A 25,247-nucleotide genomic window follows, 5' to 3' on the forward strand; every position below is an offset into this window, starting at 1 on the left:
GACTGACTCAAAAGCTGCAACTGGTCCAGAATGCAGTGGTGCGTGTCCTGATGGGAATGTCTAGGACAGCATACATACATCCTGTGCTGTGCCAGCTACATTGGCTCCCAGTCAATTACTGAGTCAAGTTCAAGGTTCCGTTATTATAAGACCTTGAGCAGTCAGGGACCACATACCTATGGGACTGTGTTCTCTGTTATGTCCCTGGGAGAGCGTTGTGCTCCTTAGACAATAACTTGCTGGTGGTCCCTGGCCCTAAAGACATCTGACTGTCCTCAACCAGGGTTAGGGCCTTTTCAGGCCTGGCCCTAACCTTGTGGAACTCTCTGCCAAATATCATCCAGGCCCTGTGGGATCTAATGCAGTTTCACAGGGCCCGCAAAGCAGAGATGTTCCACTAGGCTTTTGGCTAAGGACAGCAATGGTTTCCATCTGGCTAGCAGTCCTCTATTGTTTAGACCTGTCTTGCCCTCTTCCCCTCTGCCTGTGAATGTAGCTGGCAGCCAGAATTGGGATTATTTATTACTTGCCATCGGATTGGTAAAATCTTAATTTTTTAAAAATTGGATTTTTATCTTCTTGTACATCGCCCAGAGCCCTGCAGGGATGACGATGATAATAGTTTTGAGTAAAGATAACCAAATCAACACAAAGCAGGACAATCCACTTCTGTCTATTACAGAATTATCACAAACAGCATTCCTGATGATGCTTCATTAGTGTCATTTATAAATTGTACCACAACACTGAATTGTCCTGCCTAGTATCTTTAAGAGATTTACAGGGTTTTGAACAAGGTTTCTTTGGTGATTTGTGGCTATTTTGTGACATTAAAAAACATGTTTCTTTCCTCACATTTTGAGATACTGAGCTGATCAGAGGGTACATCAGTACTATTTAGACAAATGTAGAGAAAAATAAGCATTCAAGGTGATTGTTTTATTGTTACATAATTTATTTCACTTCGTTTATATCCTGCCCTTCTCCTCTCTTCCATTTATCTTTGCAACAGAGCCTGTATGGTTGGTTGAGTGTGTGTGACAGGCCAAGTTCACCCAGAAAGCTTTTGTGGCACAGTAGGGATTTGAACCCTGGGTCTCCCAGTGTCTAGTTCGACACTCTTAACTAGTATACCACATTAGCTTATTTATAAATATGCCCCCTTCTTGTGTGCTTCCTTTGTTTTAGAGCTTCCCTGTGGCCCATCAGTCAAAACTGTGGCATCACTTATCCAAATTTCAAGAATCACAAGTATTGATTCTGCATTTTCCCCAGTCTACTAGTAAAAAGTGTGCTTTATGTGTCATGCATACTACATAATTTTGGGCTGCAGACAAATGCTAATAGAAATTCTTTTTGACTGAAAAATAATTTCACTAGCTTGGATGCCATGAACAAAAGGCACTAACAGACCTGTCTCCCCTTAGACCTCTGAAAAGTTGTTGTTGGAAGTTACAGGGATTTCATGAGAAGCCACCATGAAGGGGGGTGGGGGGTGGAGTTGCCAGTATGTTGTTCCCTGCCAATTGAAATTGTGCTGATGGAAGATGAAGGGGGTGATTCTTCACAATTCCCTTTCCTCAAAGCAGCTTCCTCCCCATGGGGTTGTCTGCAAAGCTCCCCCATCATCAGGTTTTGGGATTGCTGAGGAAGTGGGAGGAGGGAAAAGATCTGCAACAGGATTCCTAGTTTGTCTGATCCAAGCTATTGTGCACCTTTGCTGACTTTACTATTTAATTATGTGTGTTTCTTGTAATTAGCGTACGAGCAGTTCCATCACAAGACTGTTGGTATTTGTGATACTTTAAGACGTCATTTTAAAAAGGTCCATGCTTCAAGTGAACAAGCTGTGGCTTTTATGATTTATTTAAAAAGCTAAAATTAGTCTGCTAGGCATATTATAAGCACTTTGCAATAAAAATGAATACCTAGTATGGACTCTGCATGTGGCTTATCTCCAACCTGTTTTCTCCTTCCAGTGTGTTCAGTGGGTGGATGAAGCCAAGCTAAACCAAATGAGACGAGAAGGCATTCGCTATGCTAGAATCCAGCTATGTGATAATGACATCTACTTCATCCCTAGAAATGTCATTCATCAGTTCAAGACGGTGTCTGCTGTGTGTAGCTTAGCCTGGCATATAAGACTCAAACAGTATCATCCTGCAGGGGAGAATTCTCAAAGTACAGAAAACATTTCAAATATGGACAGTAGCATCTGTGACAAGATGGAGTCAGATACTGAAGACCAATGTGTGCTTGTGAAACAAGAGTCAGAAGAAGTAGGAACAGAAGTACAGATTCCAACAGCAGCACCATCGTCCTTGTTTTCGTCTCTGTCGTGACTTGTCCTACAAGATGAGCTAGCTCAGTCCCTTCCAGTTTTTAAACTAGAATCAGATCAGCAACACAGTCCACAAGATGATCATACAGGCTTTCTTGTGTGATATGTACATAATCATATACATTTTTAAACAGCTTTTTAAAATTTTGATGTGAAGTTATAGTTTTATAACAGGGTTATGTTTTATTGGAGATATCTTGCCTATAATTCTATAAAGAGAGGTGACATTCCAAAATGTCAAGCATATCTTTTTTACACAGATTATGCAAAATTAGAATTGTATTTTACTCCCTTAGTACAGCATGTAGTTGTGGACTACAGTTTGTTTTAAGGGAATGAAGTAATAATTTGACATCTGTTTTTTCTTCAGGAACTTCAAGTATTTAGTAAATCTGATACCCTTTCATCTGTTCTATCTGTGGCTTTCAGCATAAAAGGGATGGTTTCTGTGGAAGAGTCACAAAGTGACTCCTTGTGATTAATCCGATTAATGGCTTGAATGAGAGAAAGCAAAGCACTTTTAATTATCAATGATATTTGTGTTTGTGTGTGTGTGTGTGTGTGTGTGTGAGAGAGAGACCAAGAGTGACTTTTGAAAGCCTGGAGGAAGCTCAAATTACCAGCAGTGTAGTTCATTACTTATCAGCACATTAACAAAGAGGCTGATGTATGAGGTTACAACTAGTGTGATCTTGAACAGTAATAACTGATACTTCCCATACCTCTGCTTTTAATGTTTGTGGAAACAGCGTGTTTCAATAACTTCTCTGATGGCTAATGTAACACTAGTGTCTAATGAAAGTTAACTGTTGGCAGTGAGAAAACTGTTCTCTTTGAGCACTTTAAGGCTTTACAATATTCTAACCAGTTTGGTGGCTTGTTTAATTCACAGCAAGCATGAGATGGAAACCATCCTTTCCTTTGCATTGATGCACTTAATCCAGTAGAGGTTTAAAATTCTATACTGTTGTTTCACAATAAACTGTCACACATGGATTGCTGTTTCCATATGTGACTGTAGGGTACACAGTGCTGCTGCTGTGTTGAAAGACTATATGGCAGGATGTCATGTCTTTAGCTATCATTGTTTAACAGTCACACAGTTTCTCCCAATATTAACTATAGTCAGCTTTTCACTCACAGCGTACTGAATTATATTTATTTTTGGTACTGAAAGAAAGAAGCCCTTCACATATAGGATGTGAACTTTATGAAGGTGTAATCAAAGCTGTTTCTAAACAACTTGGTTCTTGTTCTCACTGGGGTAAGGAGACTTGTAGCACTATACAAACCAGAAGAAAGCAGCTGTGTTTTTAAATGCATCTTTGATATCAATCTTTTGGGGAAAAAACTTGCATATAAATGTTTATAATAGCAATTACTTTGTGCAATATTGTTTTGTGTAGATTTATATGCCTATTAGCACCTCAGTATAGCAGGCACAATTTTAAACCAATAGCGAAATAATCAGAAAACACTGCAGTGATTAGATAGAACTTGTATTATTACTCCTGATATATACACATATATATGTATAGATTGTCTTGGTGCAAATCTGAAGATGAATAGCAAATATTTAAATTTCAGACTAACTTTTCAGATTAGAGTGGGGAATGAATTGTGTGTAAATAAGGTATTAGGAGGAGATCTTTCTACATAAGGTAATATGTTTTTATGCAGGAACATAATTTTAAATCTTAAATTCTAGATTGACCAGTACTGGTTCAGGATATAATCCCTGCATATATTCCAGCTTTTTCCACTTTTTTACTCTTGTCCAGAGGAATTTTCATAAACTTATATGAAAGCTGTGCAGAGTGTAATTTACAGGCAATATGAGTTTCAGTGCATCACTTACATATTTGAGACGAACTCTGTTATACCATCTTTATTTTATCATATGTTTTTTCCATTCATTTTGCTAGTCTTCCAAACATCTTTTTCTCTTGGCCCATTGTGGCAATGTCATAAAAAATGGCTTATGCCATTTTTCATACATTTCAACTAGCATAGGTAACTGTCACCTGTAAGCCAGTATTGTGTAGAACCACTCAGGAACTGGTACAATCTGAACAGATCTTACAGAATCGAACTGGTACAATCTGAAAAGATCTTACAGAATCTTACAGATTAAGTGAAAGTCATTCATTACATACAAGATATTACTTGTGTCTGTTTCAAAACACAACTTGCACAAATTTAAACCAAACAAATCCACTGCCCCCCAATCCCCTCCAAATGTTGTGCACCCCTATTCCTTGGTTATTCCTTAAGAACATGACATAGAATAGGGAAACAGTAGTTTTAAGTTCCTTCTGGAAACATTAAGTTACAGCAGCAAACTTTTGTATATTCATGCATAGCACAGAGCACGTATACTTGACTAAACATCAGTATAGCCTACTTAAAGCAGAAGGAAGCAATAATGGAATTTTGGCCTGCTTTCAAAAACTACCAAGGTAAAGCTTCTGCCAGTTTCATCCTGTGTTGCATTTAATGCACCATTCTCTCTTAATAATCATATTTCAGATATGTAAAGATACTTCAAAATCTCCACTTTATGTGTCCTGTCACATTTTTTTATATAAAATGTTTGAGACATTTAAAATGGTTTATAAAAACAAATTGCCATTACTTATAAATTTCTGTGAGCTCCAGTAATGCACTTAAAGCACTTTTGGGTGCACACTGGAACTGTGCTGACTTCCACTTCCAGCTGTAGCCTTTTGTATTGTGCCAGATAATACTTCTGGATCGCTTGGCATTCAGGAAAAGTGGACACTGAGTGGCTGCAGTGGGAAAGGAGACTATGAAGCTCTGGTGCATGCATGGATCTTTATTCTCAAATACCTTTTTAAAAATAGGAATAGGGACAACACAGCTCAGTCTGCATGATTAAAAGAATCCTTTCAGTACGGAAGTTGAACTTTATAAAGATATAGTAATAAGAGAACCACTGATGGGGAATGACAAATGAGCAGATTCAAATTGCCAGGGATCATTTGGGGAAAATAACATCTTTAGATTTGTAGACCTAAAGATACTTTAAATGTAATTTCTCAGGAAACTATTGGGAATAAAATTGGTACTAATGTGAAGATTTTGGAAATCTATCTTGCCAATGTCACTGATAGAGATAGCTTAAGCTAATAGGAACTCTTACCTTATAAATCTTGGAGTATATAAACATGATATATTTATTTACAAATTCAAAGGCAGAATGATTGTTGTGATAAAATCTAGGTATTTTGTTGTATTGGAAAGTCTTTCTTCTCATCAAATTTCAGCACTTGCCAGATATTCCAGTTAACAATTCAGTATATCCTGTCATGTCTGAACTCAGTTGCTAAATACTAGAAGTTCCAGAAACCTAGCTCTTGACTAAAAAAAGCCTGATTGGCTCAAAGCTGAAAAATGGGAACCCTCTTATATTTAACTAAACATGATATTGTTCCTTTTTATCAGTCCAAAGAAAAGTGGTGTTTTGTGTTCACTGAATGGCTGTATTGGTCTGCTGATCTATTTAACAAATCTGCAAAAGTAAAATTAAGATATATGTAAGTGAACTAGATATTTCACATTCTTCCCCCTAAATGTTTCTGAATATAAAATCTATTTTGTAGATAACTGATGTTCTCTTCCATGAAGATGGAATGTGTGGAGGACTCATGCGATATTAAGAGACACTTACCTTTATCATAAAGTTTTTTGCATTCAATACAAGGGCTCTTGTTCTTTTAGCAGTTTTCCTAAATGTAAGGGCATAACTGTGTAGCAAGAGTCAGGGAAGTTTTCATTTATTGTCAAAACCCCAGGAAAAATATAATTTAAATTCACTTTTTCTCATGCTGCCATTCACATGCTTGAATTTATACTGAGTGGTAAACTATTTCACTTAGGGAGCAATCCAGCCAATGTTAAGTGCCTTTAAGTTCCATAGATTTCTGTAGAAAACTTAAATCAGTGGTACTTAAATATGTTTAATATAGGTGGGATTGCACCATATTTTCTTATAAATGCTGAGTATTTATAGCCATATTGATGTTTTTATTTTTTTGAAGGTTGCTAAGTGGGGATGGTTGTCCTTCAGCTCCTGAAAGCTTTGTACTGTAGGTTAATTTAGGTTGGTTCAACAGACAACTTCCCAATAACATTATGGCCTTCCATTAGTATACATAATAGTTTTAGAATCCAACAGCACATGTAGTTGAGAAGGGGCTTCTCTTAATATAGCACTTTCAATTCTGTCTAAGCAAATACCTATACATTACATGTTGTATAAAATAGATTTGTGTAGTGTTTTGTGATTAAATTCAGTTTTGATTGGCAGCTAAGATATTTTTCTGTGGTTTTAATATATCTAAGGTCTTTGCATATAGAGGATATGTACAATTGCCTGGAAGACTGTTTTTGCTTTGTGTGGCCTTAGTATATTTATTGACATTTAGCAAGTGTTTTAAAGAGGTTTTTATAATAGTGTAAACTGGGAAAATTTTAAGCCTCGCTGTGAATAATCCTCTAACGCAGTGCATTTCTTTTAGTAGCTGACTGTACAAGCGTATCAAACTGTTAAAGCTATTTCTTTGTTAAAAAAAAGTACATGGAATGCATAGATTTTTTCCCCCCTGTAAAGTATTTTTTTAATAAACAGAAGTCTGATTTGCCCATAATGAGAACTGTTGTTTGGCAGAAAACCTTATGTTAGTCATGCTGGGTAAGGCGGAACAGTTCAAATACAGCTCTGGTAAAATTTATAGTCTTCAATGTAGTTTAGAGTCTTCAACTAAAGTATTTTTTCAACAATTGTGGGCAGGCTGCCAGCCTTTTCCCCAACTGCCTTGGACCTTTTTATTGTCACCTCCCCCTCAAAAGCTTTAGTCACTAGTGTCCTGAATGAACTGACTACAAAGTTAATATGGAGAGCACTCTAAATGACCTTTTAAGGGATTTGAAGAAGTGGAGCTTGATCAGTTGGTAAAAGGGAAAAAAAAAAGATGAATCTCTTCACTTAGACTGCCCTTGTTATATGGAAGTGGCACATAAATATTATAGTCAAAACAAGGTTCTCAGCTGCTTTTACAGACTATGAAAGATTCAGTCCTTCTTCTAAGGTATAGAGGGTCCAGGTCACTAGCAGCTATGTCAAAAAGTAAATACACCAGAACTTTCCTGTTCAGAATTATTGGTGTATATCCGGGCACACTAGATAATCTGTCTTTCTAAATAATCACTCAGAAATGTGCATTGATTTGCCCTTTTGTTTGGTGTAGTGGTTAAGTGTGCGGATTTTTATCTGGAAGAACGGTTTGATTCCCCACTCCTCCACTTACAGCTGCTGGAATGGCCTTGGGTTAGCCATAGCTCTCGCAGGAGTTGTCCTTGAAAGGGCAGCTGCTGTGAGAGCCCTCTCAGCCCACCCACCTCACAGGGTGTCTGTCGTGGGGGAAGAATATATAGGAGATTGTAAGATGCTTTGAGTCTCTGATAGAGAGAAGGGCAGGGTATAAATCTGCAGTCATCGTCTTCTTTTAAAATGGGAACCTCCCCCCAAATCCAGTATTTATTTATCATATTTATATCCCGCCTCCCCTAATGGGCTCAGGGTGGCTAACAACAGTTAAAAGTAACATAGAAGTTAAAAAACAATATACAATAAAATCATTTCATGTAATTTACAATCCCTAAAAATCCAAGATGGCATTGCTATTACTAATTATTATTTAGCACTACATTCATTACCGTTTTGCGCTCTACACTTATATTGGAGTCTGTTAAAATTGTCGATAGGGTGGTCGCCTCCTCTTAGACATTAAAAGCCAGCTTAAACAGTTCTGCTTGCAGGCCCTGCGGAACTGTGGCAGGTTCCACAGGGCCCTGATGTTTTTGGGGAGGGTGTTCCACAAGGCAGGGGCTGCTACCAAAAGGCTCTAGCTTTAGTGGTAGACAGCCGAGCTTCTTTTGGTCCGGGGATCGTGAGGTTTTGAGAGCTTGATCGTAGTGCTCTCTGCAGCTCATATGGGGAAAGACAGTCCCGAAGGTAGACAGGTCCCAGGCCATATAGGGCTTTAAAGGTCATGACCAGCACCTTGAAGCAAATCTAGAACACTATAGGCAACCAGTGTAGCATTTCCAGCATAGGTTGAATGTGCTCCCATAAAAGTAGCTCTATTAACAACCTGGCTGCTGTGTTTTGCACCAGTTGCAGTTTCCAAATTTTAGTCAGCCCCATGTAGAGGGCATTACAGTAGTCTGTTCTCAAGGTGACTGTCACATGGATCTCTGTTGCCAAGTTGCTGCGCTCCAGGTATGGAACCAACTGTCTTATCCACCTGAGATGGTAAAATGCGGATTTGGCTGTGGCTGCCACCTGGGCTTCCATTGTCAACAAAGGCTCCAGAAGCACCTCTAAGCTCTTAACCCTGGAAGCTGGTGCCAAAGATGCCCCATCAAAGGTCGGCAGAGGAATTTCTCTACCCAGGCTTAGGCACGGGATCTCTGTTTTCGCTGGATTCAATTTCAGTCAACTCTGCCTGAGCCATTTCACCATGGGGAGTCAAAATAGCTTGCAATGCCAGGTCCAGATCTTCCAGAGCACAGCTGGACCAGCCTCCCATCAATAGATAGAGTGAAGTGTCATCCACATACTGATAACATTCCAGTCCATATCTCCGGACAATCTGGGCAAAGGGGTGCATGTAGATGTTGAACAACATCAGGGAGAGAACCGCTCCCTGGGACACACCAACTACAACTGGGTGCCTCTGGGACAATTGCTCCCCTATCGCCACCCTTTGTCCCCAACCTTGGAGAAAAGAGGTAAGCCACTGAATCCCCGCCCCTTGACTCCCCATGTCGGCAAGGCGGTGAGACAGTAGCTGGTGGTTGACTGGGTCAAATGCAGCTGAGGAGATCTAACAACAACAGCACTGCCGAGCTGCCCCAATCCAGATGACTTGAGATCATCCATGAGGGCGATCAGTACGGTCTCTGTCTCATGACCTGGGTGGAAGCCAGACTGAAATGGGTCTAACATGGAAGTATCTAATCACATGTCAAAGCCAATACTATGGAATAAACCAGGGCTTCCCAAGCTTTTTTCCTCATGGCCCGGGTTTTTTTTACACTTCTCCTTCGTGGCCCACTGAAATTCGGGAGTGGAGCCAGGGTTGGGGTGAAGCCAGGAGACAAGAAATGATGTCATTTCCTGTGGTGTCACTTCCAGTCAAGGGCCAAGTGATGCCACCTCTGGGGCACACTGAACCAAAACTCCACCTCTTCCTGTGATGACACTTCCAGGGCACTCCCCCAAACTTGCCTCTTCTTCTGAAGTAATTTCGTTTTCAGAAAAATCTCTCAAACTCATGATGAGCCAAAATGGGGGGTGGAAAGTGGGCGTCTGCAACTTTTTCATACATTCCCAGGGTGTACTTTTAACACTCCCACACCTGCATGCACCTATCTGTTTGCGTGTTCTTCTCCAGCTTGCAAGCACTCCTAATGCCCATGTTCAATTGCCTGCACCACCTACACACCCCTTCCTCAACAGCACTGGCCGGTGTATGCAGTTGGGAGTGCTGTTGCCATTGCCATCAGAAATGCCAGCATTGTACCACCTATACTGGGCCCTGGCAGTTGCTCTACCTTAAAATATGCTGACACATTCAGTAGGCCCTTCCTTCAGCTGCTACTACTGGAACCCTGCCTCGAGCTACAACCAAGCTTGCTTGGTTTCAAGAAAATCTTTCAACAGCTATTTTCCATACTTTTCCTTGGCTGAAACACCGGGAAATTGCTGTGAAAGGTAGCAGAGAATTGTACTGCAATTAATTAATTAATTAATTTCCAGTTATATGAAGTTCATACAAGCTTTTCTGCAGTTATCCCCAAAAGGATATTTATGAGGGGGTTTGTAGCTTTTTACTGGCTGTGTTTCCTTTAAAAGCAACCTGTTTTGCAGATATTTAGCCAGTGAACTTCTTTTATCCTTTTTAATATCTACAGGAGGAGCTTAATTTTGGTGTCAGCCAGCTGTTAAAAGCAGGACCAGTTCATAGTACCATCACTTCCATTACTGCCGTATATCTCCAATAATCTCTTTCTGCCCCACACCTCTCACACTTACTCACACAGAAATCTCATAGAAAGGCCAGGTGGCCCCTTTCCTGGAACACGACCTAGCAATGGTGATCAATGTTATGGCCACCTCGAAAATAGATCACTGTAATGCTCGCTACGTGGGGCTACCCTTGACCCTGACTCGGAAACTGCAGCTAGTGCAGAACGCAGAAGTGCAGCTGTTAATGGCTACATAAGAACATAAGAGAAGCCATGTTGGATCAGGCCAACGGCCCATCAAGTCCAACACTCTGTGTCACACAGTGGCAAAAAATTTTATATACACACATACACTGTGGCTAATAGCCACTGATGGACCTGTGCTCTATATTTTTATCTAAACCCTTCTTGAAGGTGGCTATACTTGTGGCCGCCACCACCTCCTGTGGCAGTGAATTCGACATGTTAATCACCCTTTGGGTGAAATACTTCCTTTGATCCGTTTTAACCTGTCTGCTCAGCAATTTCATCGAGTCATCTGGACTGGGGCAGCTCGGCAGTGCTGTTGTTGTTAGATCTCCTCAGCTGCATTTGACCCAGTCAACCACCAGCTACTGTCTCACCGCCTTGCCGACATGGGGAGTCAAGGGGCGGGGATTCAGTGGCTTACCTCTTTTCTCCAAGGTTGGGGACAAAGGGTGACGATAGGGGAGCAATCGTCCCAGAGGCACCCAGTTGTAGTTGGTGTGTCCCAGGGAGCGGTTCTCTCCCCGATTGCTCCCCGATGTTCAACATCTACATGCACCCCTTTGCCAGGTCCAAAGATAAGCCCTAGCTAGCCGTGCCCCCAGCAAAGCATGAGCTCTGCTCTGCTCCCTTCCTTCCCTCATCTCTTTGTTGTGCAGAGAAAAGCTAGGCTTGAAGACTGACACAGGCTTCAAAGCCTGAGCTCCATTTGCTTCCTTCCATCCTCCAACATCTCTGTGTTGTGCAGAGAAAAGCTGGGCTTTGAGGACTTACACAGGCTTCAAAGCCTGGGTTCGGTTTTGCTTCCTTCCATCTTCCAACATCTCTTTGTTACGCAGAGAGGAGCTGGGCTTGAAGACTGACACAGGCTTCAAAGCCTCAGCTCTGTTTTTATGTCCATGTCCACTGGAAAAATCTGAGATCCATTACTTTGTGGTGTTACCACTGTACAAAAACATAATTCCAAAGCCAGGATTCCTCATGATTTCTGCATTTGGTTACCCCAAATTCACTATCAAATAACTCATTATATCCATGGCCAAAAACTGCATGATTGCACGATAGAAAACACAGATCACCATTCTGTGGCACTGCCATGGGCTAAAAACATGGATTCAAAGCATCAGACCTCATGATTACACAGGATTTTTACCTTTGGTCATCCAAAATTCACTACCGAATCAAATGTCATGTCTTGGCGACAGATTCCTCCACGAAAATCATGCATCCACTGCTTTGTTGTGCCACCATCGCACAACAATTTATTTCCTAAGCATGGCTCCTCAAGTACCCTCAGGAATTTTTGCCTTTGGTCACTCCCAACTCCCAATCAAATCACATTAAAGGAACATAACAGCCCTGCTGGATCAGACCAATGATCCATCTAGTCCAGCATACTGCCTCACATAGTGGCCAACCAGTTCCTCTGAATAGCCAACAACAGGGCACAGAGGCTGAGGACTTCCCTTGGTGTTGCTTCCTGGCTCTGGGATTCAGAGTAGTGCCTCTGAAAGTGAAGGTTCCCTCTGCCACCATGGCTAGTAGCCACTGATACTTATCCTGTACGAATCTATTTAATCCCCTTTTAAAGCTGCTTATTCATGTGGCCATTACTACTCTGATAGCAAATTCCACATGTTAATCATGCTCTTGGATAAGTAGTATTTCCTTTTGTCTGTCCTGAACCTACAGCCCATCAGCTTCATTGGATGCCCTTGAGTTCTAGTATTTTGGGAGACGGAGAAAAAATTATCTTTGTCAACTCTCTCCAACTCATGTGCAATGCTTACTCTAAGCTGTGGAGTCTTGTGAGCAAAAATTCTATTCTGTGAGCTACTGGCATTAAAATTGTGAGCTACTGCATAAATTAGTTTGCTCTGGGGCCATTTTTCCTGAACTGAGACAAAAACGTGTAAGCTGGAGCCTAAAAAACTGTTAGCTAGCTCACACTAACTTAGCTTAGAGGGAACATTACTCATGTGTAATATTATACATCTGTCATGTCCCTTCCCCTTAAGTCGTCTCCTTTCTAAACTGAAAAGTCCCACACTCTTCAGCCTTTCCTCAGAGATAATTATTTATGTAATGAAAATATTGTTTCTTATTTTCCTCTTCTCTCCTCCTTCCTGTCAGTCTCTCTGTCTTAATTTCTCTAATTCTCATTTCCCCTTTTCACATTTTCTCCAGTCATAACAAATTTAGGAAGTGCTCAGAGGACTGCAGATTTTGTGCTAGCACTGGCTTCTTGTACAATATGGGTAAAGCTTAGAATAAACCTTGTTTGGAACTACGGTATGTTTGTGCCATCGGGCTGCCATTAAAACAGTCCATGAAGACTACATCTATAATATGGCGGTGTGGTTGTTTCAGTGTAAATATATGAATTCATGACGATCTGTTTAAAATAATCTCGATCTGACTTTTACTCAGGCCCATAGCAACTTATATAAATAACCACAACTAACAAAGCATGTCAAGCAGCAGGACTGTAAGGCTAGGCTTGCCAATCTCCAGGCGGAGCTGGAATTCTCTTTAATTTTTTTTTAAATTGCATTTTTTTTTTAATTTTAACTACCTACATCAGAAAGAAAGAAATGCAAGGAAATCCCTCCTCGCCCCAAACTCTGTTCTCTTCAAGCACTACGCAAAATCTCCAGGAATTCTCCACACCAGAGCTTACAACCCAATGAGGTCTCCGACCACAGAAATTCCTGGCCTATCCGTCTCTTTCCGACATTGCTCTTTCCGCCTTCTCTTGTTCTGTTCTCTTGCAAAGCAAAAGGCACCGCACTTTATAGGAGTCGCTTGTGACTAAAGCTTCTTGGGCAAGAAACACGAGCGCGCACTGCCTATCTAATGAAATGGCCTGCCAATCAGAGCAGAAACGAAAGCGCTGAAAAGATTTTTCGCTAAAGCCTTTTCTGCTTGTCCTTGCTTAGCGGCGCTGATCCTGCTTCGTAAAGCAATACGAAGGCGTGGGTGCTCGCCTTCTCCTCTCTCCCTTTACCTCAGACGTATATCCGTCCATTCAGCATAGAGCATATCCTTGCCTCGTACTTGTCTTTACACTGCCCACTTATATTACGAATTGCTGCTTCCATTCCCATTTGTCTGATGAAGTCTACTTAAGAGCAAAGGAAAGCTTACATTCTAAATAAAACTTAGTTGGTCTTAAAGGTGCACTTGTCTACTGCTGGCAGGCAGTCTTACAGCGGGTCTCCCATCCTGCGTCAGTTCACATCTGAGATTCGTCTCTCGGCTGCTGCAGTCTAACTTCCCCTTCCGTTAAGAACTGCTCTGAACGAGCTGTGGATTCGGCGGTTGACTGGTGCTGCCTGCCAAGAATGGCGGGCAAGCAGGCACACACAGTCGAGCACCACCTCCCCGATCGGGGGCTTGGTTGCCCCCTTGCCTTTCCCCGGTTGCTATGGTAACAAGGAGAAGCGAAGAGCGGCCGAGGTCAGGGGTTGGGCTTCTGGGGATTTGGGGCATTAGGTGGAAGGAAGGATACGTTGTAAGGACCGAGGAAGAGGAAGCCGGGCTAGGGCGAAAGGCTTCGAAGGGCTAGGGATATCATGCTATGGATGAGACGGGGAGTTTGGTACTAAAGTGAGTGGCAACGTGGAAAAGGAGGGTATTAGGAAGGGCTCAGTGTGAATGGAAGAGGAGGGTGGCAGAGGGGTAACCGTGAATGAAGATATAGGGTTGCCAGGTCTGTGTTAGAAAATACCTGGAGACTTTGGGGGTGGAGCTGGGAGAGGATGGAGTTTGGGGAGGGGAGGGGCCTCAGCATGGTACAATGCCATATAGTCCGCCCTTCAAAGCCCCATCTGAAGGCTGGCAACCCTAGGTAGGTTGAAGGGATTTATGAGGCCCTTTCAGTCTAGCTTTTTAAAAAAGTTGCAGTAGTAAAAAAAAGTTTTGCCACAAGTCTTGAAGGTTTCATAATATTTGAATCATGTAGGGTTGCCAACCTCCAGGTGGCATCTGGGTTTCTCCTGCAATTACAGTTGATTTCCAGATGACCAAGAGCAATTTCCCAGAAGAAAATGAGTGCTTTGGAGGATGGACTGTTATGACATTATACTCTGCTAAGATCCCGCTCCTCCCCATACTCCAACCTCCACAGGCTCCACCCCCAACCCTGCTTGAGTGTATTTGCTGTGATGGGTTTATTCTCTTGGATTTGATTGGGGAATGCTCCAAAAATAACATTGGGGTATTCTTGTGCCACACTTACTTCCCATAAAGTGCACAAAGCCATGCCCAACAGTTATGATGGAAACGAAAAATTAAGACAGTTCATATAATAATGCAACTCTTCTGCCCCTGACCTACCCCCACATCAGCTATATGACAGAAAGGATATAGAATTAGTCAAAATGGAACCAATACTATTCTTGTCTGGCACTGAACTTATGGCCAGTGAGTTCTTACATCAGGGAATCCCAACATGGTACCTGTGGATGCCTTGGTGCCTGACAGGACCTTTCCTGGTGCCTGCCAAGTATTTTAGAATGTGGGCAGGGCTGATTTGCTGTGCAGATTAAAAAGTATCCTGTTAAACACAATTTCTGTCTTGAGAGTTTAATTACTGAGATTTATGCATAACCTTGCTCTCAGATATTCTGTGGTTGGCTCTGCTTGCTGCTTTTGGGGTGTTTGTGTGTGCATACCATCCAGAGTCAGAATTCCAAAAGTGTCAATAGGCTTAGAAAGGCTGGGGACCCTTGACTTACACCTTGTGTGCTTAATATTTCAGTCTAGGAAGGAGCATGAGCTGTCTTCTGTATTTTTGGTGCAGAAAATTTGGTTGTGGGTGTCTGCCAGATGGCCTCAAATGGTGAAGATGGTATTGCTTGGTACCAAAAAAAGGTCAGTTGCGAGGGCTTGTTTTTTAATGTAACAGTGTCATCCTTTGAACGGGTGGATGCTGTCTCTTTTTTTCTGTCGTATTTTTTTTTCCTGTTGTATTAACTGAAGTGTATTTTCCTGAAAAGTGTGCAGACATGATACTGGAAAGCAGGGCACTTTACACACAGATGTTTCACTCTGCCTTGGTTTTACTCTGCCTTACAGCAGTGCTATTTTCAGGAGCATCCACATGATGGCATCCTCTGTGTGTCCTACTTCTGTGTATTCCCCTGCTTTGCTGTGATCTTTACCAAACCTGGTTTATTCCAATCTCTGTGGAAAGACACCAAGGAGCCTTTGGGTGCCATGTTAATGTTTGCAGAGTAATTAACATGGTCATGGTGCACAACCTGATTAAATAGTAGATTATTTAGGAACTAACACACTTGATAGGAAAGAGGAGAGACAGATTCCTAACTACATCTCTAGCTGAGATAGATGACTGAATGCAGAACTTCCAAGAAGGAGGAAATTGCCCTAAGAATAGCAATCTGGAGAGAGTCAAGGAATGATTCTTAACAGAAGAACAAAGTTTGAGTCCAGTGGCACCTTTAAGACCAACAACGTTTTAAGTCTTAAAGGTGCCACGTGACTCAAACTTTGTTCTGATACTTCAGACCAACATGGATACCCACCTGAATATACTTAACAGAAGAAAAGGTGCTGACTTCATTATCATATCTAATTCTGCTGCTTTCTGCTGCCCCCTTTAGGGTCTTCTTCTTGTACACCAGACATTGCCTTTTCCAGGTGTTAATTTTTACCTGACACACCCATGTTAGTGACACCTTCATTGCCTCAGTTTTGCAGCCACAAGTCCACATTCTCCCCTCCCCTGAGGGCTTCAAAGCTTGGGAAATGTTTCAGTTTATTATTATTGTGGCCCATGGCCAGCATCAATCAAAACAAACTAATTTACATAAAATACACAGCCAATTAGAGTATTATAGTATAATATACAAGGACTTAAGAAGGAGATATTTAAGGAGAGAGGGGACCTTATAGCATTCTTGGCGGGGTGGGGAGGAGAAAATAAAGGAAGAAGAATGCAAAGCCTAAGGAACATTTTTATCACTCCTTCATGTTGGGAAATGCTAGATTCCTATGGTGGTGGGAAGTGCCATCAAGTCACAGCTGACTTATGGTGACCCAGTAGAGTTTTCAAAGTAAGAGATGTTCAGAGGTGGTTTAGCCATTGTCTACCTACACAGTACTACCCTAGCATTCCTTGGAGGTCTTATATCCAAATTCTAGCCAAGGCTAACTGCTTAGCTTCCAAGAACTTACAAGATCAGGCAAGCCTAGGCTATCTAGGTCAGGGTGTTGTAAGAACACTTAGACCGTTTTTGCACATAGCTTACCATGCAGTTCTCTCCGCAGTGTCCGTCGGATTTCCCATTATCTGCGCCAGAGTTACAGGAAGTGCCGTGGCTTTTGCATAGCAAACGTAAACTGGGTTTTAGCGATTTACATTTGTCTCGCAAAAGCCGCAGCACTTCCTGTAACTCCGGCGCAGATAATGGGAAATCCGACGGACACTGCGGAGAGAACAGGAATGTGACCCTGTGGTAAGCTGTGTGTGAAAACGGTCTTAGTATAAAAGGACATTCTGCCAGCTGTAGTATGTACATGTAAGTATGACTGTATATATATGTATTTGTAAGGGGAAAAGTGGAGCCTTAAAGTTTCCTCTTATAACTCCACAGTGAAAAGGACTGTAGACAATTTTTGAACAATGAAAGCTGTAATCCAGTAGATTGTGGCAATAGGTTGTTGTAACACAGTAGCAGTCTAACAAGGTTTCTGGTGGTGATGGGAAAATGGTGGCTGAAGGGGCTGAGCAGAAAACTAGGGAAGGAGAACAATAAGTTGGCTGTCATATGATTTTCTGCTTTTTAAAATAAAACCTGCTTTTTCAGGTTGGAGCCTATGATCAACAAATATGGGAAAAGTCTATAGAACAGACTGAGATGAAGGTAAATATGTCTTCTGCAGATAATTTTTTTTAAAAAATGCCTATATATAGGTTCCTCACAAGTTGCATTTAACAAAAGGCCCTAAACATTATAAGCAGAAGGAGTCAAACAAATAAGAAAGGGAAAAAAGGGGAGGGGGAGCAATCGCATGCAGCAATAATCACTGTATTGTTGCCTAATTAGTGTTACTTTGAAAAAAAGTAGACTATGCTGAATACAGTAGGTTTTAAAAATATAAATTGTTCTTGCATTCAGTATATCAAAGGGAAATTTTTCTTTTTCCATTTTGTAGTTTTTTGTAATTTGGCAGACACCAAAAGTAAGTTTGTAAGTTCTTGTCTAACTGGAGGAATCCATTTGTCAACTACATGTCCCCATAGGATTGTTGTAAGTGTTTTAATGACCTAATGAAAGCATGTAGCTCTGGTAGTTTAGACGTAATTAATTGGGGCAGAGTACAGTTAGCCCTGAAGACAGTTAACAAGCCAAAATTCTGCAGTAGTAACTGTGGGTGGGAGTTTATGAAATAATCTGCTCTGGCAAATGAAATGATCACTTGTTTATTGCTGATCATGTTAATGCCTATGTTAAAATAAGAGATTCTCCATTAACTAATGATTTATTTTTTGGTAGGGCTGCTTTTGTTTGTAAATGAATGTTTTGTGAAATGACCTTTGTTTTTTTGAGGATTTAGGCAGATTATTGGCAGATGAGTTTAAATGAAACAACCTCTTTGGAATTTTATGTTACAATCTTACTACTTGCAGAAGTACTGACTAGCTGTAAAACTTCAGGTGTAAAGCTGCTGGTCTGAAAAGGCAAAAATTGATGTGTAAACAATCTTTAGTTCATTTCTCTGAGAAATCTTTTGTCTATGAAATCTATTTTGAAAACACTGTTGGCAAAGTTGTTTTCTTTGGACTAAAAAAATCTAACTTAGTTTCTATATTGTTTGCCAGTCTTTGTTTTGCAAATTAAGCATATTTGTTTTGTGGACTATTTTAAATATTTTATGTAATTTCAATCCTAGGAATATCTATGTGGTTGGAATTTTGCAGAGGGGCACTGGATGACAAGGCCATTAGGCAGAAGGGGACAGTAGGTTTGCAAAGGGAGGTAGGATCTAGAGTTTGTGGGGATAGAAGAAATAGGAAGAAGTGCAAAGGTTCCAGCTCATGACAACTGTAGCTCTCACCCAGATTCTTGTGTTTATTATAGGTTTAATAATTATAACTATTAGTAGTAGTAGTTCACCTATCTCACTGAGACTCAAGCTGGATTACACAGTGTATGTGAATGCAATCAACCAGAGGAGATATCCAGTAAGCAATGTAATAGGAGTACAGCAGTCTGAAACAAAGCATACTAGGACTGATATGTTAAAAATAAAGAAAATAGATTTATGTAAGTGTAAAACCAAAGCAGCATGAGTCAGATAATACATATAGCAAACAGCCAATACATACTATACATAGTGGTCACATTTCTTTTATAAAAGCACCTTCTGTAACCATGATGTTATAATGTGGCCTTATTATTTTTATGAAAATGCCCTCCTGAACAGTTCTGTTTTATATAGTTTGCAGAATGACAAAACCCTGGGAGGCTTCCTGACCTCCTCAGGCAGACCATTCCACAAGGTGGGGACCACAACAGAAAGTGCATGTGTATGGTCAGCTGTTGATCTTGCCCATTTATAGGGTGGCACCTGTAGAAGGTCCTGCTCAACTGAGTGAATTTATTACACTTTTTGTTTTAATCATTCAAAGATTCCACCATCATACTCTGGAGAGTCTTGCTGGTCCCTAAGTTGTTATTGGAGTAGCCTATTTAATACAAGTTTCCTTTCTATTTTTAGGCTTCTGTTTGTGAAAGCATGTTGGCAAAGCCTGCTTTTTTTCTTTTTAAGAAAGGTGACAATGTCCAACCTCAGTGCTACACTTATGTCCACAGTTGCATAAAATACACATAGCCCTGGGATGTGAGTGAGTGACTCTAGGACAGTGAGAACAGAACAAGGAACATGCAAGTGGAAAACAGGAAACATCCATTCTTTATGGTTTACCTTGTAGGGCTTCAAAAACAGACCCAAAAAGAAAGGTCACATACAGCTGGACCTAATAGATGTTGACTTGATCCGAGGTAAGTGCTGTTAGAACAATGACATTGGGGGAGGTGCTTATTTTGAGTTTAGTCTAGTGACAGATCGGCTGTTTTAGTTTAGCATGCAAATGGGAGTTCATGTGACTAAATGTTCCTTCATCCAATAAAAGTAAATATTAGGGGTGAAGCATTTTAATTTAGCTTTTCCCTTGACATATTAGTTTCTGTGCTGCTAAAAGCAGGTCTCTGGAGATCTGGCATGCACCTTTTTCTGAATAATATGCATTGAGATTTTTTTAAACGGAGGAATATGCAATCATATGAACTTTTACCTGCAGTCTGAAGTGGTAAAGTCCAGGCAGAGTTTTGCCTTCTTATCTTCTATATGTGAAAATTATGTCTCTGTAGTGGGGAAAACTATCCCCAAATTCTGCCCAAGGTTGCACTTTAAAGGAATCTTGAGTGGGAAACAGTAAGAAGAAATAGATGTCCTCTTTATTTCCACATTAAGTGGCTGTGTCTGTCATACATGTTTTCTAGGGTCTACATTTGCCAAAGCTAAACCTGAAATTCCTTGGACTTCTCTTACAAGGAAAGGAATTGTGCGGGTTGTATTCTTCCCATTTTTTAGCCATTGGTGGATACAAGTCACATCCTTGCGTATTTTTACATGGCTTCTAGTGCTCTATGTGTTACAAGGTGAGTGGGGAAATGAAGTTTTTGTTGGATCCTTTGAAGAGAAAAGATATGGCTTTTATTTTAGTGTTGCCCAACTGATCTGATGCACTATAATCATCACTAGGTTACTAGCTCTAGAGGAGGGGTTTCATCCAGCCAAGCTCTTTATTACACTTGCTGTCATATATAGTGGTCCACTTACCATAAACTTCCATGAGGTTCTATCATCCTTGGTACTAGGGTTGCCAAGTCCAATTCAGGGAATACCTGAGGACTTTGGTGAGGGAGCCTGGAGACTTTTTTTTTGGGGGGGGGGGAGCCTGGAGACTTTCCAATTCCCTAAATAAATAAAAATATAGCAGTGCAGTTCCCCTGAATAGTTTGTATTTCCTCATCCTGTTTTTGGCCTTCAAAGAGTTCCCAGCAGCTGCACTTCCACTTAATGAAAGTGTTTTGTCATACTCCCACAGGTCCCTTGTCAGGCTTTGGTAGCATTTCCAACATGGCTTTTTATTAAGGGACACACATACAAATTCACAAAGCAGCCAAAATAAACAATGACTCTTTTCCCAAACATAGTTGCAAGCCCACACCTTTGTGATTTCACTGGGGCAAAGATATAAATTGCTTTACTCATGGCAGTTGCTGAATGTAACTGTGTGCTTTATTTCAACCAACTTCTTCAGACTAACACAGAAAAACAAAAGTAAGAGAGCAGTCTAGGGAGCAGTCTAGTTTTCCTCCATCACATAAATAGGTTCTAGTTAACTCTTTACTATCCATTTTACCATACACACAACTTCTGAACAAATGCAAAACGAACAGAGGGACTGTGCTCTCTTCCTCTCTCACACACTTCACACATTCACTGGGAAGAGCCATGTGGCTCATGCCTGTTTGTTCCCCCCCAGCTTTTGTCCTGCAGGGATTTAAAGGCACACACACAGTTTGCAAGCTTCTTTTAAAATGTCCTGCTGAGATTTAAAGGCACATAATGGCTGTTGGGGCAGGGTTTACCCCCCTCCAGCCAGCTGGCTGGCAGCTGGGAGGAGCCTGCAAAATCAGGGGGTCCCCCACTTGGACCTGGGGGCTGGAAAGCCTACTTGGTACAGCATTCTTTTGTGTGTGTGGGGTGGGGAGTGGTCCCTTCTAGCTAAAGTGTTGGCTAGATTCAGCCCAAATTATAAGCAACATGAGAATGTCTTCTGTCATAACCTGGAAATCAGAAATCAATTGCTACATAAACCAGCCCATCACTTTCACTACTTTGCAGTTCAACTGTACCCTTACACCTTGAAAAAATAAGCTATTTGGTTGGCAGCATGTGAAGAGCTGGTAAAAACTAACATGTTTGGCTTCCTTCTCCTCTCTCAATCTTTCTTTCTAGTCACCTCTCATTGCTTTGTCCCTGTTAACCTTCATTTGTCTCTTCCATTATAATTTCCAGTCTTTACCTTCTCCATTTTCTTTCATTTTCCTGTTTGCCATCTAAAAGGGATCTTATCTCTTGACTAAAGGGAAACCAAAGCAGTTGGACAGGGCATTCATGTCATTGCCTCATCCACTGTGGGCAATAAAAACTGGCGTACATGAACCAAGTACAAGAGACTATAATTTTAGCCTAATTGTGCATTCACATAGCCAGTAACAGTGCTGGATATGTACTTATTAGTTGAATAAGGGCCACAAAGAAGAGCTAGGAGGGAAACAAAAAACTTAACCCAACAAATTGAATTAAGAACCAGGAAGGTTAAATAAATAAAAATCTGAGGGCCATTTCCTAAAAACGGGTGGGGAATGTCTGACCCGAGGGCTGTTTGCAGCCCTCGAGATCACTTGGTCTAACCCTCAGGGATTGCTGGGCTGAGCTGATTGCAAATTAAAGGCTCAAGCCTCCACCCACCTCTGACTCAACAGCCAGAGCAACAACAGAGGATGGAGCAAGCAACCACCCCCAAACAAACAAGCTCTCCTCTCTCAGCAACAGCTATACAAAAGACAACCAACAGCAATCAGAAACCCCTCGTCAGGAGGCACCAAGCACTCACACAGTTCCCTCCCACAGCAACCCTAGGTAATGCTCCCCTGCAGTTTTAGAAAAGCAAATCAACACTCACCTTACCAGCAGTTCTGTTCCAGCTCCAAACTGAGCCACTTCCTCTAATGCAACTGAGCCACTTCTGCCTCTGGCAAGAATGAGCCTTTCAAATTAAAGACTCAGGCCCCCACCCACCTCTGGCTCAACAGCCAGAGCAACTGCAGAGGGTGTGGCCAGCAACCACCCCCATGCAAACAAGCTCTCTCTATATGCAGTATTAAGCCCAAGTGTACTATCTATGCTTGACCACTGAAGAAGGCTAGTTAGGCTGAAATGTGTTGGGTCACATTAGGGTTCATTTGTGGACATTGTATGATTTTATCTTGTAATGAGGCTATATGTTTATATATATAAACATTTTCATGTTTATGTTTTACATTTATTGTTTTCAGGGAATGGCCCTCAGATTTATATTTATTTAACTTTCCTGGTTCTTAATTGAATAAGGACTTGCAATAGCATTTACATATCTCAGTTAGTTCTTTTGTTACTCTGTGGACAATTTTATTTGGACTGAGAGATCATCTTCCTTATCATACCTCCTTACATAAGCAAGCACATCCTACTTTGATCTCAGCAGCAGTTTTACAAACACTCCTGGCTCCTGGTAGACATAGTCCAATTGAGTTAAGTCTTTCTATTTCATTTCATTTCTGTGGTTACCCAGCAACCAGAATCACAACAGCTAGGGGGAAATTGCTCTGTAAATTTTAGATCTGTATGCAGTCTTATGTGCTACATGTTGACTGCTTAACTAACCTCTTTATATAGCAGCTTATAAACAGAATTTGAATTAAAATCAGACTACACAGAAATCAGGCATAGAGTAATTGGCAGTGCAAGAGATTAATGACTGGAAACTTCATGCTGCTTTCTGTATTTATATAACAAATAAGATTGTCACATGTAGATGACCCTGTGTTCAGTCTCCAGCATTTCCAGTTTAAGGGCCACTAAGCAGCAAATATTCTGTTTTTGATTAGCTTAATTTTTGTCTTTGGTTCAGTTTCATTCAGAGATTCCACTGATATTGTGTAACATGAAAACAAAGGTTTACATGCTATTGTTTTTTCCTACAAACCCCCCCAGCAGGAACTCATTTGCATATTAGGCCACACACCCCTGACAGCAAGTCAGCCGGAACTGCATTCCTGTGCGTTCCTGCTAAAAAAAAGCCCTGCATGCTATGAAACTAGCTGTAGAACACAGAGTTCAGTGGCACCTTTAAGACCAACAGATTTATTCAGGGTGTGAGCTTTCGTGTGTATGCACACTTTCTCAGACATAATGGAATGGAAACAGAATTAACTATCTTACATATAGAAGGTGGGCAGTAAATTACATAATAATGTTTTTAACAGATTGAAAGAATAATAAGCTTAGTTATATAATAAGCTTAGTTAGTTATCTGGTTATCACCTGTTAAAAGTTCCACTGGGGGGAACAACATCACAAGAACATAAACATGTCAGAACTGGAGATTGATGTGTCCTTGATGGTGAGCAACTGTCTTACCTTTAAATAGGTTATGTATTTGGCAATGAAAGCCCTATTTTAACTTGTAACATTTCAGCTGACATGCCTTAAGTGATACACTTCTGTGGAAGACCATGATAAGATAAGGTGTGGGTAATGGCTTTCAAGTGAGAATTTTTTTAGCTGAATGGACAGTTTTAAAAGTTATTAATCTCAGTGCATCATTGTGCTCTTTCCAAGAAAGTTGTTTATTAAGTAATGAACCTACATCATTAACATTTTCTTCATTTTTCATTGTTGTGGTCATCCATAATACATTCATGGCTTCTCCGTTACTGAACCATAATGTTTTTGATGTATAAGTTATTGCCTCTATTCAGTTCCCTTTGATTATTTAAGAAATGTTTTGAACAAACCTTGTGCCTCTGATACACTGTGGTCTTGAGTGGCCTAGTTCTTCCAATAAGCATCTGATAAATACATAGGTTACTGTTGCACACGTCAAAATCCAGGAGGAAATGCCTTCTAACGAAGGCATTTTCCAGGAAGTACTGTTGAAAAACTACTGTGTTTTTTGTCCTTTTGCTGTTCTGGAAGTTTATTGAACTATTTTAGAGGGCTTTCCAAACTTTAGTACTGAATATTTTAATTAATAATGTGCTCCTTCACCCTGCCATTCAGAAAATGCAGTGCTGCAGGAGGAACAAAATAAGATTTAAGCTTTGGACTGATGCGTAGTATGGAATCTGCAAGAACTTGGCGGGAGGAGGGGCATGAATGTGCCGTTTCACTGTATTCACTCTACCCTTGCTATTTGTAAATGTCATGTCTGGTACCTTGAATGTTTGCACTATTAGATGCATTCACATGTTCAGAAATGTTGGGATAAGAGATTCTGTGATTACTAGATTATAGAGGCAACAGTAACTTCTGTCTTAGTTTGCTTTTGGTGAAACTCTTTTTTGAATCCTGAGTCTACTTTTATGGTGAATTATTGTGAGCTGTTTTATCATAAGAAACCTTGATTGAGATGGTAATTGCTGTGACTATTTGGCAACAAACACATTCTGACTTTGGGCAATGCAATGCAATGCAATTTTTGTTTGATCTCATTCCACATCTGTATTTAGAAGCCTATGTTTATTTTCTGTTCACTTTCCCAGTCCAGGAAGGGGAGATTATATTAGGAAACTGAGGGAGAAAAGGTTGATAGCCTAGTTTTAGTCTACCAGGGATGCCATTTATGACAGCCCCCTCTCCCCACCAGTCTCTCTCCTTTGTAGCTCCAGAAGGGGCGGGGGGGACCAGGGCCAAGTTGCTTATACGAAGGCATCAATGCCTTGTGAAATCAACAGCCAAT

At 40.9% G+C, this 25,247-nt stretch overlaps 2 protein-coding genes across 5 annotated transcripts in view; both read left to right on the forward strand.

Annotated features, from left to right (window-relative positions):
- RSBN1 (round spermatid basic protein 1) overlaps positions 1 to 7,011 on the forward strand; it is a 60,491-nt gene extending 53,480 nt beyond the window's left edge. Inside the window, exon 7 of the mRNA XM_060231206.1 lies at positions 1,980 to 7,011. Coding sequence (XP_060087189.1) covers positions 1,980 to 2,342 — 363 coding nt within the window. The 3' untranslated portion in view covers positions 2,343 to 7,011. The remainder of the gene's footprint in view (positions 1 to 1,979) is intronic.
- Positions 7,012 to 13,936: 6,925 nt separating this feature from the next.
- PHTF1 (putative homeodomain transcription factor 1) overlaps positions 13,937 to 25,247 on the forward strand; it is a 30,581-nt gene continuing 19,270 nt past the window's right edge. Inside the window, exons 1-5 of one of the 4 annotated variants that reach the window (XM_060231209.1) lie at positions 13,937 to 14,072; positions 15,447 to 15,517; positions 17,476 to 17,532; positions 19,605 to 19,674; positions 20,176 to 20,334. In XM_060231209.1, the coding sequence (XP_060087192.1) occupies positions 15,473 to 15,517; positions 17,476 to 17,532; positions 19,605 to 19,674; positions 20,176 to 20,334 (331 nt within the window). In that variant the 5' untranslated portion in view covers positions 13,937 to 14,072; positions 15,447 to 15,472. Of the gene's footprint in view, positions 14,252 to 15,404; positions 15,518 to 17,475; positions 17,533 to 19,604; positions 19,675 to 20,175; positions 20,335 to 25,247 lie in introns of all 4 variants that reach the window. The other 3 variants (XM_060231210.1, XM_060231207.1, XM_060231208.1) reach the window with 3 other exon arrangements.

This window comes from Heteronotia binoei, chromosome 2 (genome assembly GCF_032191835.1).
Source record: "Heteronotia binoei isolate CCM8104 ecotype False Entrance Well chromosome 2, APGP_CSIRO_Hbin_v1, whole genome shotgun sequence".
NCBI lineage: Eukaryota > Metazoa > Chordata > Lepidosauria > Squamata > Gekkonidae > Heteronotia > Heteronotia binoei.